Source organism: Bactrocera tryoni, chromosome 3 (genome assembly GCF_016617805.1).
Source record: "Bactrocera tryoni isolate S06 chromosome 3, CSIRO_BtryS06_freeze2, whole genome shotgun sequence".
Classification (NCBI taxonomy): Eukaryota; Metazoa; Arthropoda; class Insecta; order Diptera; family Tephritidae; genus Bactrocera; species Bactrocera tryoni.
In genome coordinates, this window is record NC_052501.1 from 19,153,886 (window position 1) to 19,173,627 (window position 19,742).

Here is a 19,742-nt window from a genome sequence, read left to right on the forward strand (position 1 = left end):
TTTCCATTTTCTTTGAGCATTTTCTTTATTGTCAGCATTTTTCTTAAAGATTTTCCTCTGTTCTCCCTTGAGTTGCACTCATTTGCGCACTCAAAACAATGTTTTCCCACTCAATGCGCCTTGTCTCGTTTAGGCACATAAAAGCAGCGGCCGCCACGATCGGCACATTCAGTTACGTACGATCAACGCAACGGTATATTTGCATATTTTGCTGAAGTGAAGAATTCAGTGCGAAAATTTGTTTTTACAACAAAAGTAAAATAAACACAGTGTTGTTTTTCGGTTATACGAGACGAGTAGTGACATTTTTTGAAAAGTTGAGATTTGAAAAATAATTGTTTTTACTGTTTTTGAAGTGTTTCAACGCGAAATTCAAAACTTCTGCAATTATTTATTGAAAGATTTTCTGTACTTTTGTGCTTCAGTAATTTTCGAAAATCAAACTGCAATGTAAACAGTCTGCGTCAATAATTTGTGCGGCAATTTTCTAATTTACAAAAACATATACGAAAAGTCAAATTCTTATATTAAAGTTGGTGTGTTTAGTGCTTGTGGAAAAGTAATACAAATACTCATGGTTTATTATCAAAATATTGACACTGAACTTGTGCATTTTGACAAACCGAAAATGGCGCCTTTCTACAAGAAATTGTGCAGAAGTCTTTCAAAACGCTGCAAACAGGTAGGTGTTTTTGAGCTCAATGACATTTTAATTGAATTATTTCGAAAATTGCTACTTTGTGAAGACCAAATTTTGAAATTTTTGATTTTTTTTCAAAAATTTTTTTTTGGTGAATTTGGAGTCGCTTTTGCATCAATTTGATTTATAAAACAATGTTTATGTCAATTTTCATACGAAATTCACTTATCGAAAATATTTTTTCACTTAAATGTAATGGCAAAACCGTATTTAAAAACAAATTTATTTCAGTCATTTTAAAAACCAAATTAATTTAACAATCAAAAAGTCGCGTAAAATAACAAAATGAATGGAACATTTCAATTTTTAATTTTTTTCGGCTTTAACATTTTTCAATTTTTTTCGATTAGAAGTCAAAAAAATTAAAAGATTTATGCAAAAAGCTCCAGAATATTTTCTAATAAGAAATATTATAAAAATTTAAATTTTGAAAAAAAAATTGGAAAAATTTTTCTCGACGCGAAAGCTCAAGAAATGGTTTTGAGACATATTCAAATATTCGAAAAAAATGCGTCAAGTACGCTACCTCCTATGTGACGTGGAAATGAAATCAATACGTCTCACAAGCGGTTAGGTTAAGTTAAATTTGACAGTCGATCTAGGGAAGGCACTTATACAATTCTTTGCAAAGCTATAAAATATTAGAATAGATACTTGTATATATATAAGAATAGAACTCCTACAACAATCTTGAGCCGTTGCTTGAACCAATGGTAGCAGATGGCAAAACTCTCGTCAATCCCAGCTATTCAGTAGTAGAACACATGATCAGAGTGGAGCACTGACTCGTTTCTATTCTAGTGTTTGTGAGGTTTGGGTTCGTTTTTTTTGCCAGCAGTTATATGCTATGCCGCTGTGATCGAGCACCGATACTAGTCATATCCAATAGTGGCTCTATGCTGTTAATAACGAGGTTAGACATTTCTTAACCTGCTTTGAACGCATGGTAATAACTCAAGGCTAGTATCGCCGCTCTGCAATCAAAGTGGATAGTCACCTCTCTTAAGGAGGTTGCACTTCCAAACAGTAAATCTACAGCTACCTTAATGGCAGCAACCTCAGCTTGAAAAGCACTACAAAACAGAAGTTAACAGAGAGTTTCCAGATCTCAGAAAAAATGTATTTATATATTTCTTTTATAGATATTTTTATAATTTTCAGAAAACTATTTTTTATGATAAAACTACGGTTACCCTGAAATCGTGAAAAAGTTTTTTGATCTTTGACCTGGAGTAAACTTTTAGCCTCTTATCTGTATGATGAGGAGTTTTAGTAAATTATGTATGTATGTCTTTAATGATGTATTGAGCATATTCACTCACTTTCAACTTGTTGTAGGCTCATGTATCTTTGAATGCGTGGATTGAAAGGCTTATGTAGATTAACTATTTTATAATTTTTTTAACTCCTATTTTAAATGAAATTTCTTTTGTATAAAAGAATCAAAATCAAAAAAGTCACATTACTTCATTACTTTTACTAAAAATTAATAAGGCGTATGTCGTCAGCTAAAATGCAAAACAACATATCGTCAAAATATATATAACCATTTCATAACCCAAACTCAAGTAAATGATAACCAAAACGTAACCACTTTATAACCAAAACTCAATTTTTTTTAGTTTTAGCTTTTTAGTGGTTTTATTATTATTTTTGCTTCGCCTGCAAACTTATGAAAAGTGATTTTACGTTATTTTGCATTTTAGGTGGCGATATATGTATGTATAAATACCCACCCAATACCCTGTCAGTTAAAATATATTTCACGTCATACTTTTCATACCCCCAATAAAACTCTTTCAAGCTTTTATGCACACACCAACTCCCCACAACTCCACTTACATGCCTCTTTGTGCTAAACTATGCATTATCATTAATCTTTCATCAGTTTTTAATAGCAAATTGTAAAATGTAAAAGTGAAATTGAAACCATATTTCCTTTATGATACTTAGAAGTCCATTGTGCAGCAACTGACACTTGCTTTTGTAAAGACTTTTTCACCGGAAACCCACGGCATCATACATTTTAATGCATCAATTTGATAGCATATAAAGAAAAAAACTGACTGAATGGACAATACGAAAGAAATGTGAAAGAGCTGATTGGCAGCTGTCAAAATCTGTCAATTTGTTGAAAGAGAGTAATAGCAACAGCTGTGAACAAAGCAAGTAGTAACGGGTCATGCAGGTGTAGGCAATACATATTATATGTATTTAAATTTGTGCTTTTATGTAATTGTAGACATTTACTTCCGCCTGTGCTGCGTATAGTATGCCAAAAGTATTTTAACCCGTTGCAGGAAGTGAAATCCACTTCAATACATTTTTGCGCAAAATCATACTCTTTTGACTGATATTCATATTTTTTTTTAATGACACACATTAATCATGCAATCATAAGTAGTTTCTGTGGAGATTGGAAAGTGGGACTGTTACATAGTGCTTTCGGTCTTCCTTCTTTCATTACAAGGAATAAGCAGCATTTTCCTTTCAATCTTTCATATTTCCGCCTTCAAGCATGACTTCATTATTTTCATTGATTGTGAAATACTTACATTAATTTACAGTTGACAATTGTTGACAAATATCATGAATTATACTGCACTTTATTAAATTTCAATAATCACGCGACTTTTGCCAAAGCAGGCCTCAGATGACTTGCGAGAATCTTTATATGTCTATGACTCATGCCTAACATATTTTGCATAAACTGCAGCCACATTCTATAAGCATTAGTATGCAATTTATTTTGCACTTTGATGATGAAGGCTCGACGATTACAAGCATAGCAGCCTGAGATTAATAAGAATCTCTTTTGATTTCTTTGAAACGCATTGACGTAATGCGCCGGCAAGGTGACGAGACAGGAAAAGTGTTGCGCTCGTAGACAAAAACAAATGCATTATTAACTAAGCAATTATATGAAAATGAAAACTAGCCATACAACAACAACAACTATATATATAGTATATATTAATTATAGTGTCATTAAAAGCAGAATACACGTCGTCAGCTGTCGCGCATATTGTCTAAGTTGTTGTCAGAAAGCAATTCTTTATTGCGAGTGTCTTAGCGGGCGACATGCAAGCAAATCACTACATATATACCTTAATATTTATACATACATATATTCACACATATATATAATAAGTATTATTAATTTCTTTGTTCACATACGCCGGCCAGCATTTATGCCTTGTGTGGGCTGCTGCCGCGCCGCCGAGTCTCGCAGCCGTGCTGCTTCATACCTCTAGACATATCTGCTAAATAGCTCATAAAACTGGCGTTTGCTTGTGTGTGTGTGTTTTTTGTATATACCATGCATGCATACGCACATTTGTCTGGCCTTTTTCGATTTGGCCATCTGTGGTCCCTTGAAATTTTCACACTTGGCCATTTGCGCGTCGCCAAATGACAGTGGAAATGTAATAAAAGCTGCAAATCCACAATGAAAGTGTATTAAAAATCACTTTGAATCGTGATTTATTGAAAATGTTGATTACAGCGCGTAACTTAATGATTACAGCTGCTACTTCTTGTAACGAGCAATGCATATGAGGTTATTATGTCGCTATGGCGCTTATTGTTTACTTGCCTGAATGAGCCTTGAAGAAATATTAGCGTACGATTAATCGATGTGGTGGATAAAGCTATGTAATGTAGTAATGGCGATTACAACAACAAGTCGAAATAATTAACATTTAACAATCTACTACTTTAAGGGATCGTGACCACTTGAGGGTTGGAAAAAAAAGCTCATTTTTTGTGATAACTTTTTGAAGAGTCCTAAAGACACGAAGAGAAGTAAAACTATTTAATATTTAAATAGAAATAATGTACATTTACAGAATTTAATATACCAAACAATCCGTAATTCATTCTAAAAATGGTTTTCCTTGCGCAGAAAGTGGAGCTCCTGGTCCTTCGAAAAAATGTGTCTGGCGGTGTGGAAGATTTTTTTGCTTAAAATTATCTTAAAATGAAAAAAGAAACAAAAAGAAAAGAATTGTTAACCATAGATGAATGCAGTTAATGATTGAAGTACAAGTGAAAATTATTATTTTTTGACACACTGGCGGCTTCAAAAAATCAGCTTTTTGTGAAAAAATTTGCACTTCCGATTGGCTTGGAAACTCGAAATTATTATCAAAAATATTATTACCTCGATCATAATCTGACAAATATATTATAGATGGTCGTGCGAAAACTCAAGTTGATCGGTTTAGCGTTTCGGCGAAATTTTCTTCAACGACTCTGAAACCATAGTTTCGTGTAAAACAATTTTGATTGCCGATTGTACCAAATTAAAAAAACTTTTACAAATACGCGCATATGTCTGAAGCAATTTGAGGGATAAAACTCGAATTTTCGAAAAAAATTTCAAATGTATGTGCATTCGATATAAAATGAAAAAATTTCGAATTTTTAAAATTCGAAATCGGACGTAAAATCCGATTGCACTAAGTTAAAAAAATTTTACAAATACGCACATATATGTAATAGTAACTCGAAAAAATTTCGAATATATGCATATTCGATATAAAATAAAAAAGTTTATATTTTTTGAAATTCGAAAATGAATGAAACATCCGATTGCATTAAATTAAGAAATTCTTACAAATACGCTCATATGTCTCAATCGGTTTGCCGGCTCAACTTCGAATTTTTGAAAAAAATTTCAGATATATAAACATTTGATATAAATTTAAAAAAAGTTTATATTTTTTGAAATTCGAAAGTGGATGTAACCTCTTAATCAGCTAGATTTGATGTTGTTGTTGTGAAATAATTGTATTCAATGCTCCGAAAACTCTCAAACTGATCGGAGGTCTTGATAAATTGAATAAGCTGCATGCTTTTGATCTTGTTTCCAAAAACATTTTTCGAAAAAATGTTGCCTTAGATCTCATTTTTATTAATTATATTTTTTATATGAGCCTTAATGTAGCCTTAATATTTCGAAATAAAATTTGATTTAGAATTCCAAGTTTCGAAAATTCGGAATTTCAATCTCTACTCCATAAATTTCAAAATTAATTTCAATTTCGAGTTTGAAGTTTAGAAAATTGAGATTTTCCTACTATGTTCCAAATTTTCTAAATTTGAAATTATTTGGAAATACATAAGGGTACACTAAGTCTCATGAAATTTCCAATTTTTCAGACTTGAGACTCTAAATCGAAGAGGAATAGGTTAGTTAATACTCAAACCTTTTTCAATTACATTTTAATGGCAGAATCACTCATGAAATATTTTACAAACTTTTCAAGGTCGTACTTAAGCATTGTGATAGTTAAGGCCTTTCAGAAGTAAATTAATAAAATAAAAGTTGAAAATAAAACTACTATAATTGTATAAAGATGATAGGTGTCTTAGCTAAAAAATAACTATACTACAGTTCAAAACCATTTATATTATATTTGTGTCGCAGTCAAATTTCCTAACCACGAGGCAAAGCAAAATATTTTCGCCTATTAATATAGTAATTATAAAAAACGCTAATTTCTAACTATTTTAACTCAAAAATCAATACATTTCTTAAATCAATCATATATTTAGTTCAACGCCGCTTGTAAAAGTATTTCTGCTATGGCATTTTATCTGGCATTTATCGAATGTATTGGTTATATGTTTATTAAATAGACTTTAGGTAAACAACTGAGATATTTTGAAAAAAGATGCTAGCCAAAAATACCCAAAACTACTTATTTCTAATTCACATAACCTACATACTAATCACATGCCTAATTTTCCCATTGCCAATTTTAGTAAAATCCCACATTTACATATTTGGTTAAATTTAAATTTAAATTTTCGTGCTATTTTGGAATTCTTAGTAGTTACAACAGCAAATTGCATGTTTACATTGCCACTATTTCCTCCCCAAGAGTTACATGTAATCAAATGTCGTATTTACATTGCGGAGCGCCAAATGTGCAGCAGACAACAACACATCAGCATTCTGCAATTCAGTCGGCAATGTTTATTGCTACGGACAACAACCTTCAGAATTATTGTAAACAAATCGAAATTGTTGCTGCATTTGAAAAGTTTACAAGCCTGCAGTTGTTAGCACACATACTTGTATTTCCAAAAATCTCTCCCATAATTCACGTAATTGTAAAGGAAAAACGTGTGAGTGCGAACTGATGGTCTGCATTTTATTTCACAGCTTTGCTGAATTTGCGAGTATTTTGCATTTCAGTTTAACAGCAATAAGGAAATAAATTAGAGAATAATTGGTGTAATATATCAAGTTTGAGGAGAACTGTAACTTATTGTTTACGGGTTGGCATGTTCAAATTTTGTTTGAAGAATTCTTGAGTAAAAGGTTGCATAAATTCATCACCTAATTGCATAGCTTAATTTTTTTTTATTAATCTATTTTTTTAATTTGAAAATATTTAAAAAATATCGAAAAAATATATTTTATTTACTTTTTTGAATGCATATTTATTTTTCCAAGTATGCATCTAATATTTGCTTAACAACTATTCTGTCGTTCTATGAACATAGCCCCCAATGCATTATAAAGTATGACTGGTCCTCAGACTTACTAAGGTTTAGCAAAGTCACCTACCTTTTCACCTTTACATTTTGAATAAGAGTATTTTTCTGGAACATAACTAAATACTGATGAATTTATTATTTTGTATTGTAATATTAGGCCAACAACTTTTCTGTCGTTATATGAACATATGTACATAACAGCCAATTCATTAAGACGGGTTCTCATACTTACTAAGATTAAGCAAAGACACCCACCTTTTCGCCTTTATATTTTGAATAAAAGTATTTTTCTGAAACACAACTAAATACTGATGAATTGAATATTTTGTACAAACTATAGTCAAGGATACAGTTATATAATAAGACTGGTTCTCAGACTTACTAAGGTTTAGCAAAGTCACCTTCCTTTTCACTTTTATATTTTGATTACGAGTATTTTTCTGAAACATAACTAAAAGCTGATGAATTTAATATTTTGTATAAGCTATAGTCAAGAAAAACCATTGTATAACCTTGACGCAGTACTCGTTCTAACCAATATCGAAAATTAAAGCGTACACTGAACAAGCAATTACCCAACTCCTTATACCATATATTATTGCCTTGAAAAATCTCTCCTTGATGCTGGCTACACAAAGTCGGTTCAAAACTTGTCGTCCACTCCATTTGTTGGACAACATCAAAGTAACTACCACAAGCTCGATACTCGATACAACGTAAGGTCTGACGATCCATTAGTATATACCCTTATAAGCTCCCTTTATACTATATAAATTTATTTTTAAATAAAGCGTTTGCACACATCTTTATTAAAAACACATGAAGCCGTTATGTTACTCTAGAAAAAAACATATTGAACCAAATTAAAGAACCACAAGCTGACCCTAACGAAAAGCCGAGTAACTATAAGCAAAATTTTAATAAAGAATCAGCCACAGGTATTCACTCGCTTTGCGGCCAAACGCGCCAATCAACACCAAACATACCAGCATTTACCCACACACATGCACCATAAGCGAAGACAAACAAAAAACGGCAATTTCATACGGCCGAATGGCCACAGTTGAGTGTCCTTTGTGTGCATAACAGACTTTAGGAAAAAATAAAGACTTCCACACAAACACTTGTACCAGCCACATTCTTTTGTGTATGCGTATGCAGCACTCAGCTTTCTGACTTTTGTTAACGGGAATTGTAATTTCCCAGAGTTACTTACTATGCAAAAAGCGACGACGCTTTGCTCTGTTTGCTTACGATGTGAGTACTTAGCTGGGGCTTTTTTGGTGTTGCTATTGTCCTAGTAATTCTATTAAGAGCGAAAATTGTTTTTTGTTCAATAAATGTTAGGTTGAATGTTAGTTGCTGACAGTTAATCGGCCTAGTTGAAAGCTACCTTATAACTAACTAATATGATATCTTAAATATAACTGGTTACTACACGAACTAGTCCCTTAGCTTTCGAGATATCAAACTGAAATTTTGCACACGTCCTTTTCTCTGCAAAATGCTGCTTATATATCGTAATCGCTGATATCGGACCTCTAAAGCATAGGGCTGCCATACAAACGAGCCGATCCAAATCAAGTTCCTGTATGGGAAACTTTTTTATTTGTCAAGATATCTTTATGAAACTTGGCACGGGTTATTGGAAAAGACACTGGTGTAATCTCTGAGGAAATTGTTCAGATCGGATTACTTTAACATATAGCTGCCATACAAACTGGCCGATCAAAGTCAAGTCCACGTACGGAAAACTTTTATATTTGTTAAGACATGTAAAGTAAATTTGACTCATAATATTACCAAAGGCAACGCTATAATATATGAACAAATTGTTCAGATCGGAACACTATAACATATAGCTGCCATACAAGCTGAGCAATCAAAGTAGAGTCCTTGCTTGGAAATCTTTTTTATTTGATTAGATACCTTTACAAAATTTGGCATGGATTGTTATTCAAAGCAAACCTATAATATCTGAACATATTGTTGGAATCGGACTACTATAGCGCATAGCTATCATACAAACGGACGGATCTAAATCAAGCTATAGATCTTTTCATATCTTTTTTGCTATAAGAAATGCACCTGTAGAGAGTATTATAGCGTACGTGCTTTCGAAGTTAAAACTTTTCTTGTTTTGTAAATATTTTTAAAATATGTGTATCCTTGGGACTCCCAAAAATTTTCTCTTCCATAGCATTTGAAACATTTTCCAATATAGTTAAAAATTAAAAAAAAAAACATTTAAAAATTTTATTGTTTCCAAGTTTTTGCCAATATACTGTACGTTCACGCACTCACATATCTGCGACTCCTTTGCTTGCTGCTCAGACACTTCAGTTTGCCCAACAAATGAAGTGACAAAATACGTTGTGTAAACACTGCCGAAACATCGGCATGACAAACACACGCACACTAACCAACACTAAGTGTTTATCTGTATGTGTGCGCGTGCTCCAGTTCATGCAGTAAGCGCATTAATTTGATTTTTAATGCGAAAATTATTTAAATTACGCATTTTCTTGCTTGTTTATGCCCCAATTTGGTGGCAGGACGGCACAGTGCGGCCGCTGTTGAGGTAGGACAGCATAAATTGACAACAAAAGCACACTAACAACAGCAGCAACACCAAAAACCAGTAGTGGCTACAGCAACAATATTTTAACCATATTAAGATGGCCAAGGGCACGCCTGACATGGGAAATTTTGGCTTCTTATTTGCTGGCCTTTGGCCAACCGCAAGTCGGTGAGCAAAACAGTAAATAATGAAAACGAAAATGAACATGAAAATGAAAACGAAAACGAAAATTGGGAAATATGAATTTTTGGGGAGAACGCCGAAATTATTAACGCAGCGGCTTTCACTGGTCACTTTGTTGTTGTTATTCTTTTTTTTTGTAATTTTTGTGGATTTTTCGCTGTTTTCCGCTGGCCGCTCTTGCAGTAGCAGCAGCGTAATCGCCGTTGCTTGGACACGTGGGTGTGTGCACGTCACTTGGCCTGAATATTAAACAGCCAATTTAAATGTAAATAAATAATTTATTTGTAACGGCATTACTTATGCATCCGCAATTTATTATAACAGAGTGACACACATATTTTGTTGTGCTTTTTATTAATTTCTTTTTTTTTTTTTGGTATTTTTGGGATATACTTGTTTGGTTTTTATACTCATTTCTGGATTTTTTTTCATTTTTGTTTATTTTTTTATTTTTGTTTTTTCTTTAATTTTTTCCCTTTTTCATTTTTGATTCTTCGTTTGTATAAAAATATTGCTTCACTACATGCTTTCAAGTCTTTTAAGCGCTTTAGCTGCCCGTCCTTAAAATTGAACTTCAAATTTATTGCATTGTCCCACTTCTATTCGCTTACGTGCATATTGCTCCATAAACGAAAAATACATAAAATTTTCTGACAACCGCATTTATAATAAATTTTATGTGAAAAACATTTGCGAACGTGTTTAATCGACAATATTTTTGCGAAATCGAAAATACACAGGCGTCAAGGCGAAATGGGCCGGTGGTGCTGAGTGAAGGTCGTCTGCGCATTTGATTTTAATGTTCTGGCGCTACGCTTTCGCAGGTGCTTACAAGTATAGAATTCAGTAAATAAATACATATACAACATATATAAATACATACATACAATATATATATAGTATATAATATACAATCAGCGAGAAGTACAAAGGCATATTTGCCGCCACCACTTGTTAATGGCGAAACGATTGCATAAATTGATATGTGGCAACCTTGATCAGTGCATGTGAATTTGGGTCAGTCTGGCACTAGTTTGGCCCCATCAAACCCAGCAAATAATAGCCACTTAATTAAATATAATGGTGAGCATTGAACCCGAAAATCACATAATCGCAATTGAATGTAAACAGTCGTTTGTAAATCGCGAAATTTTAGAAGGTCCTTAGCGCATTGAGTTTACTGACACTTTAGCCGAACAAGTGTTGGGCCAAAACTACAAAAACTACAAGCGCTTTCTTAGTCACAGTCACCGGGAGCACGCCAAAACAAATAAAAAAAAGAGCAAAAGTGAGCACCGCAGTACAGAAGTGAAAGTATTTGGCGAATTTCGTGCGCCAAGTGTGCAAAAAAAGCAATAAAAGCAACAAGAAACCACAACATAAACACCCGCACTGCGCTGTTGCTCAATGCTCACAAGCCTGTACCACAACAATAGGCGCAAAGCGAAAAAAACTCAAAGAACCCGTGAAATTCTAACAGCTTTTGCTCTCTTTTTTGCTTTTGTTGTTGTTTTGTTGTTGCTGCTGTCAAGCGCTGACATTACTACATGCAATTCGCATTATTGGTCAAGGTCGCTGCCGTACATTGCTCGCTGCTGATTGTTCGGTACTTTGCTAGTGCTTAACTTTTCGTAAATAGCGGTTTCGCCTAGACGCCATACATAAATATGCCTTTACGCCTTTACTATGTGTGTGCATATAAGTGTGAGTGTAATTGTTGTGGTGACACTTTCGCTTTGCGTGCAATTATGCGCGCACAGATTCTGTGTGTGTTTTGTGCCAACTGCTGCACAAGTGGCTTGCTCACTTTCCCAAACTCAACTTTTTGGTTTAATATTTACTTCGTTTTACGCATTTAGTTTGCAAGTTTTTGATGGATTTTTGGCATTTGCTTTGCGTGAAACTCATTTACGTTTATTGCTTCCCATTTAACGGTGTCCAAAATTGGCTTTGATGGAATGCTGACACTTGCCAGACTGTTGAGGTTGGGGTGCTGGGCTTGGAAAATTTTATGAAAGTTGTAGTTAGGTTGTTGTAATGTCAAATATACATTTAGTCGGTCACTTTGTTGCTTTTAATTAATAACGCGTGCTGTATTAATAATTATTTCACTGGTTCAAGTTACTACTTGACTGTAATTGCTTTGAATTTTTTTTTCTCAATAAATATTATTACTGTGTACTCAAAATAACAAATTTTCAAAAAAATTTTATTTATAAAAATTCCTAAAATTAGCGAAGTTGTCGAATCTACATTTTTTTTAAAGATTGTATTGGTTTTATAAATTTTGAGGTATAAATGTTAAAACATGAATAGTTTATATGAATCCAAAAAATACGTAAATAGTACTTTTTATGCAGAAAATTTCGAAAATTTTAGTTTTTTATTTTGTTTATAAAAAATATATTTTACAATTTATTTTTCTTCTTATATCAATTGAAATTCGTCCCCTAATATATATTCTTCCGTATTGTCCTTTTCAAAAATAAAACTTTTGTTATCAAAACTCGCTCAAACACATTCTTGCAATTATATTTTACTTCAAAAGTGTTAATTGTTGTTTAAAATCAAACTTTAAAGAGTTTCCTTTGCGATTCATAACTTTAAAGTTACATGTGATTTTTTAAGACACAAATTTTTCACCAAAAAATTATACATTTTTGACTCAGAATAATTTTCTTGTACTATTTTATGTCGATGCATGTCATTGCTTACCTTATTAAATGCTATTCCCTAACAAAAATATACTAAAATTTTAATGCAACGTGCGTAGAGCACTGCATACCACGGCGTATGTGCAACATTTTTTCTTCAAAATTGTGATTCGTCAACATTTACTCAATGGGTCCTTCTTATTTCTTTTTCTATGCTTTAATTTTAATATAACTCCCTTAATTATACTTAAATTTGATTTTTATGCACTTAAACTAGAACTCTTCTTCTCTTCCTTAAACCAGAATTACTTACAAGTATCTGCCGTTGAATCTGTATTAAAGGCGGGAGTTTTCTTCAGAGGCTCTCCAACAGCATATAAATATTCAATATATAATTTTTTTCGTGATCACAATTAAGTAAATCGCATTATTAAAATCCTCTTAACATTATAGGTAAGCCGATTTCCCATCTACGATTCCAAGTCATTTCCTACCCTCAATAAAAAAAAACAAAGCTTCTAACTAACACAATTATTTCCGGTGAATATTGTCATTACACTTCTTTTTGGTCCGTTATGTATAACATACTTATCTATATTTGCACATACATATGTGCCTTATACAGAGAAGGTATTGCAATTCCTTGGGGTCATTAAAGCAATTATCAGTTGGATATAATGACGAAGAAATGTCTGTAAAAAAAGCTCATACGCTGAAAATATAAAATAAATTTTTCTAAAAATATGTGTTCAAAATTTATTCGCCATTCAAATCAAAATTAAATTTTACTATAGTAATGGTACTTGTAAATATATTAAATTCAAAATAAATCACGAGTACCCTTAATAAGCCAGCTCCTTCGCCTTGCTCACAATAGAACAAGTCAAGTTGCCTTTTCACTTACATTTTGCTCACAACTTTCATTGTAAATTATTAATGTGCACAATTACTTATTGGCAACTTCAGGAAAGCATTACGGCAGCGTGGGGATTAGTTAGCAGCATATTTGTATAGCAAAAACTTAAATAAAAACTTGATACTTCAGCTTTCGGTATAAAAAATGCTTTGACCTCAATGTCTGACAACGCAAAATGCCAGCAATTAAAGCGTCACAGCAGCGTGTAGATAGGGGGTGGAGGCTAGTCTTAATTTAAGCGAAAAGTAGTTTAGCAAAGAAATTTCTATATTCTTGTAGATAGCGCTAGTAATAACATGTGGGCGTAAACGTCACACCCAACACTACATCAAGTGCTTATTTATAAACATTTTTGTTTATAAATATATTTAGTGATTGTTTGTGCAACATGTTGAAGCCTTGAAGAACGCATACGTCTTTGCTTTTTACTATTTCTAATTTTTACACTAAAATATATTTTGCGTGCACATTTTATTAAAATCCAAGCTATTAATACTCTGTGTGCGTAAATAATTGTATTTTTAGTTGATACAGCGTTCTAAATTTAAAAGCGGCATAAATTAATTTTTCATTTTCATAGTTGTTAAAATTAATTAGACTTTTCTAAGTGAGTGCAATAAATGTCTTTATCCAAAACAAAACATATGTGATTAATTTATGAGACAGCTAAGTGAGTGTTTAGTGTTTTTTAATGTCATGGCGATTTATAAATGAATTTTAAATTTGCTATAAAATATATTTGTTCTTTTATTTGTTTGCACACTTGCGTTTTGGCGCATATTCAGATATATTTTTGGCAAGTTATATGCAGCAAACCATCTACTAGTTATTTTTGGTCTATTTTCAAGCAAAATTAATATCATTTGTGATGGCACTAGTAGTGTTTAGTAGCATTCGGTATCACACAAATATGATGCGATAAAAAATATGCAAAAAAAAGTCTAACAATATTTTGAAAATGCGTTAGTTCTTAATATCACAGCTTTAGTTTTGCAGTATCGACGATTAATTGCTTCATGCAACTTTATTTTTGCAATATCGACAATTAATTGCATCATATGATGTCGTAGTAAATATAAAAAATATCATGCGATAAATTTTATAATTCAAAATTAATAAAATATTCTACATAATAAGAGAACTTCACATATCACTTTCAACAATCAAGTCAAAAGTCATATTACTTTCAATCAACTACATCACATGATGTCACGAAAAATCTTGAAATATATTCAGCTGATGCGGCAGCATAAAAAATCGTAAAATTCAAAGCAATAAATCTATAATTGTTGCTCGTATTTTCATAAAAAAATAACCAACAATAACTGTAAAGAAACTACTGTTATAAGAATTAAGAAAAACGTCAATGTATCATCTGATATCATAGCTTGTTATATCCCAGAGCTTATTTATTAAAACAGTGCAAAAAGTCGATTTTATAAAGTGATATGTTGCATCCAACTATATGGCGTTGCAATGAAAAATGTGTAATTAAAATGAATAGATTATTAATAAGAAAATCACATCAACATCATATCAGTGATGTCACATCATACGCCTACCCTCTTACAAAAACAGGTCATAAAAAATCATAAGTAACAAAATTGAAACATAGTTTCCAATTGGATAATGTTATAGTCTTTTGGGTCACATGATCTTGATCATATGATCATGTGATAAATAATCACATCATTTCGTAAAAGACAACAAATAACTACTGCATAATAAAATCATATTTTTTTATTAAAAATTCTATTTAGAAAATATTATATTTTGGGTCGTATGATTTTATTCATATGATCATGTGATAAGTAATCATATCATATCGTAAAAGAAAAGAAAAAACTTCTGCATAATAAAATCACATTTTTCTACTAAAAAAATCTCTTTGGGAAAAATTATAGTCTTTTGTATCACATGATCTTAATCATATGATAATCACATCATATCGTAAAAGAAAACAAATAATTTATGCGTGATAAAAATCATATTTTCTATTAAAAAAAACTCTTTTCAAAATATTATAGTATTTTGGTCCACATGACCTTAGTGATATGATCATGTGGTAAGTAATCACATCATATCGTAAAAGAAACCAAATAACTTTTACAGTGCTCTCTTCTCTTGGCTTAAATATTCGTTAGACATATATGCCTTTTTCTATCACTCGATACTCGTAATCTTACAAATGTTTCGTTTGATATCAGATCAATTGAAATACCAAACCATGTGCAATATTTTGCTGCAAGCAATCTTTTTTAAGATATATGTAGTTGAAATATTTACATAATGATAAAATTTTTCGTATTATATCATAAAATTATGCATAATTACATTAACATATACAAAGCGATCATATCACAAGATAGTTTCATAACTAAACATCAAACACATCATCTAATGATTTTTCTACCCTAAATAAGTAAAATGTATAACTTATAATAAGATCAAGCATGATATACGGCGACAACGCCGCTAAATACTTGTTAAAATATCAAATGATGTCACATGTTGTCACGTCATATGATAGCAAGTGCTTTCAGCCTACCATAAAAGTTAACTTTCAAAAAGAAAAATTGAACAAGCAAATGTTTTTTTTCGAATATTTTATATTTTCCTGTTGGAACTGCGTATGTCTAGTTGCGTACACGTAACTATTGACATATACGTATACGTAGTTATAATATCTATCTGTCTGTGCAGAAAATTATAAAAAAAAACTCATTTTACACTTGAAAGATAACACCTCATATAAAGTAATTACTGTAATTATCATTGCTATGTAGAAAACTCTTAACACTTCTAACGGAAATTATTTATATAAGATACGATACGATTACGTGTATGTGATTTCTTCGTAAACTGCTTGTACGTGACATAAGCTTAATTAAAGGATAAAATGATTAAAAATTAAAAGCGATGAGTAAAAGGAGAATTACGTGCACACATTAGAGATTACTAAGTATATAACACTAATTTAATAGTATGAACTGTATTTATACAATATGTATGGACGTATGTATGTATGTTTGCATTTGTGTGTATGTGTGTGATTTTGCGCTTGCAACTACAAATAGTCATTTGTTGCTCCACAAATGGAGGAAATATTTTATAGTACGTGCTAAGATTAATTAGTTGATTGACATGAAACGATTGATAGTCGCCTGAAGGCTGATTAAAAGCTTGATTAAATATTATACCAATGTAGAAGCCTTTGGAAATACTGAAAATTGAAAGAATTCATAGTAGCTTTAAACCCCTTGCGAACGGAAGAGAAAATAGCAAAAAATAAAAGAAAACTAATTTACTGTCGGGTAAAAGGAGGAGTGAGCCGCGGTTGGATTTTAAGGCTTAGAAATGGCTTATCTCGATTTTTTAATACTTTTTTGCTTTCTTTATTAACATTTAATATTCGATAATTAAAATCTCTTCACTATAAAATACATTAAAAATTGGGTTAGTCGCAATATGACAGAAAACAGCAAACTGGCGTACACATACATATGTATGTATTTCTAAACACACATATTTTAATGATGACTTTCATATGCCATTAAAATTATACTCACAAGCGCAAACTTTTTATTAAGGTGGGTCGTGTATTACAATTTTTAATTATTGTAAAAGACAAGGAATGAAAAATCTATAGTTTTTCTAAAATATTATATTAAAAAAAATTTTAATATTATTAAAAAATTTTAAATTAAAAAAAATGTAAATTAAAAAAAAATTAAATTTAAAATTTAAAAAGATTTTTTTTTTAATTTTAACATTAAAACTCTGTAAACAACTTTTCTTAATATAAGATTTAAAAAAAATATAAATTTTTAATTTCTTGTCTTTTACAAGAATTTAATATTAAAATTCTATAAATAAATTTTCGTAATATAATATTTTAGAAAAATTATATTTTTTCTGTATATTCATTTCTTCACAATACTCTATATTTTCTATTATTCTTGCTAATAAATAGACGTAGAACAACAGACAAAATTTAATTTAAAAAGATTTTTTTTTTAATAAAAAATATATAGTTTACAATTTTTGTAATTTTATTTAATAGCAGAAAGAGCATGTTTCATTTGGTATACTTAAAAAAATTGGTATACTTCTGCTCGTTCCATCCTAATAAGCATTTACAAATATAGCACAAAATTAGGTAAGCGCTTTCTTATTTCGATCAACTTAATTAATTGACTTTTTTTTCGTTTTGCAAAAATGCCACTTTTCGACCCTGATTATTTTTATAACAAAACATTTTTTATTAGCTCAAAAATGTGTAGTCTAAATTTAACACATTCTCTGTAAGTAAAAAATACCAAAAACAAAAAATACGTTATTTTTCAAATTTATTATTATATATAATATTTCATATTTTCTAAGAATTCCATATGGCAATTTATTTATACTTTTCCTCTTTCAATTGGCTGTCAATCATGTTTTGGCGAAACACTGCTGCGCGTACAGGCGTTACCATAGCACATACATACATATGTGCATTATACACTATTACATATACAAGTTATGCTGCTTTAAATGCCATTTATTGCACAATTATTCAGTAATATGTAAATAATTTGAATTAGATTGCTTGCCAAGCGCAGCATTCTACTGTAAATGTTCATTAAATGAATTGTATGGATATAGAAACATTTATCGGTGATAGTTTTCAGATATTAGCACTCAGTTAACAATAAACTGAACTAGTTCAAAATAATTTTATTCCGTTATGTTATGCTATATTTTGTTTTGTTATTTCAATTTGTTTTAAAAAGTTATGCTGCGTTAAGTTATGTTATGTTATTTTTTGATATGCTATGTTATATTATGTTACGTTAAGTTGCGTTATATTATGTTATATTTAGTTTAGTTATTTAAATTATCTTAAAATCTTTTTTGCGCTATGTTGTGTTACTGTATGTTATGCTATGTTGTATTATGTTAAATTATTTTTCGTTATTTTAGCTTTTTTATTTGAAATTAAAAAGTTATGCTGTGTTATGTTATGCAATACTATAGTATGTTATGTTATATTAAGTTTAGTCATTTAAATTATTTTAATTTTTTTTGCGCTATGTTGTGTTACATTATGTTATGCTATGTTGTGTTATGTTATATTATTTTTCGTCGTTTTAGTTTATTTTATTTTAAATTTAAAAGTTATGTTGTGTTATGTTATGCTATGATATGCTATGTTAAGTTACATTATGCTATATTTTGCTTTCAATTTTCATATGTATATGTATGTATACCTTCTAACAACACAAAAACCAAATCATGCCCACTCACCCGAGCAATACGTTCAATTACAGCAAAATTAATATTGCTTTCTTTAACACGCGTGTCTATTTTAAGCATCGATTTATAAATATAAACATTTACGAGTGTTTATTTAATTTTCGATTTTCCCATACTATGTCGTTATACACATAGCTGTAGAAATCACAAATAAATTGAAAACAATTAAGGTAGGGCTAAGTTTGGGTGAAACCGAACATTTAATGCTCTTGCATCATGCAAGAATTAAAACTACAAATTAAATGTTCCCTGAGGTTCATTAAGGTACCTCACATACTATCACCAACCATGTTGAGTAAAGTCAGACTAATCACACTAATGTTCAAAACTCATGATATTAGTTATATGGGGGCTTTGTCAAGTTTTTATCCACTTTTATCTATTTTAGGCGGAAGGATACATTGTTATTAGTAAAATAGGCTCTCTCATTTTCATTGAGATAACTCACATACTATTGTCCGATATATACGGTAGAAAGTCACCGGACGTTCGAAAGTCTTTATATTAAGTATATGGGAGATAAAAAAAGTATTCACCCGATTCAACCAATTTTGACACACAGATATACATTATATTATCAAGAAAAGATTCTCTCTTTTCAATTTTTTCAATTATACTTGTATATCTCACACATTGGCCAATATTTTCTGTCAAAAGTCTATAAAGTACTTAACGTGAACCAAACTATAATACTCTGTAGCAACATGTTGCAAGAGTATAAAAATATAACTAATTAAAAAATTGCTACGATGAGTATGCCACTAGTGCTAATAGACACGACGCAGCTGTTAACCACAAACATTTTATTAGAAGATTTTAAAGTAATAATAAAAAAACACCAGTGTCTGTGATCACACTTGATTTCTTCGTTTTTTGCTTTAATGGAATTTAGCGAATCAC

General features: G+C 30.9%; 1 protein-coding gene across 4 annotated transcripts in view; it reads left to right on the forward strand.

Annotated features, from left to right (window-relative positions):
• The window catches only part of LOC120771041, a 239,612-nt gene that overhangs the window by 169,095 nt on the left and 50,775 nt on the right, over window positions 1-19,742 (forward strand). For 2 of the 4 annotated variants that reach the window (XM_040098838.1, XM_040098840.1), the window contains exon 1: window positions 229-682. The exons of the other annotated variants lie outside the window; for them this stretch is intronic. In XM_040098838.1, the coding sequence (XP_039954772.1) occupies window positions 575-682 (108 nt within the window). In that variant the 5' untranslated portion in view covers window positions 229-574. Of the gene's footprint in view, window positions 1-228; window positions 683-19,742 lie in introns of those variants that run through there. 4 annotated transcript variants of the gene reach the window in all.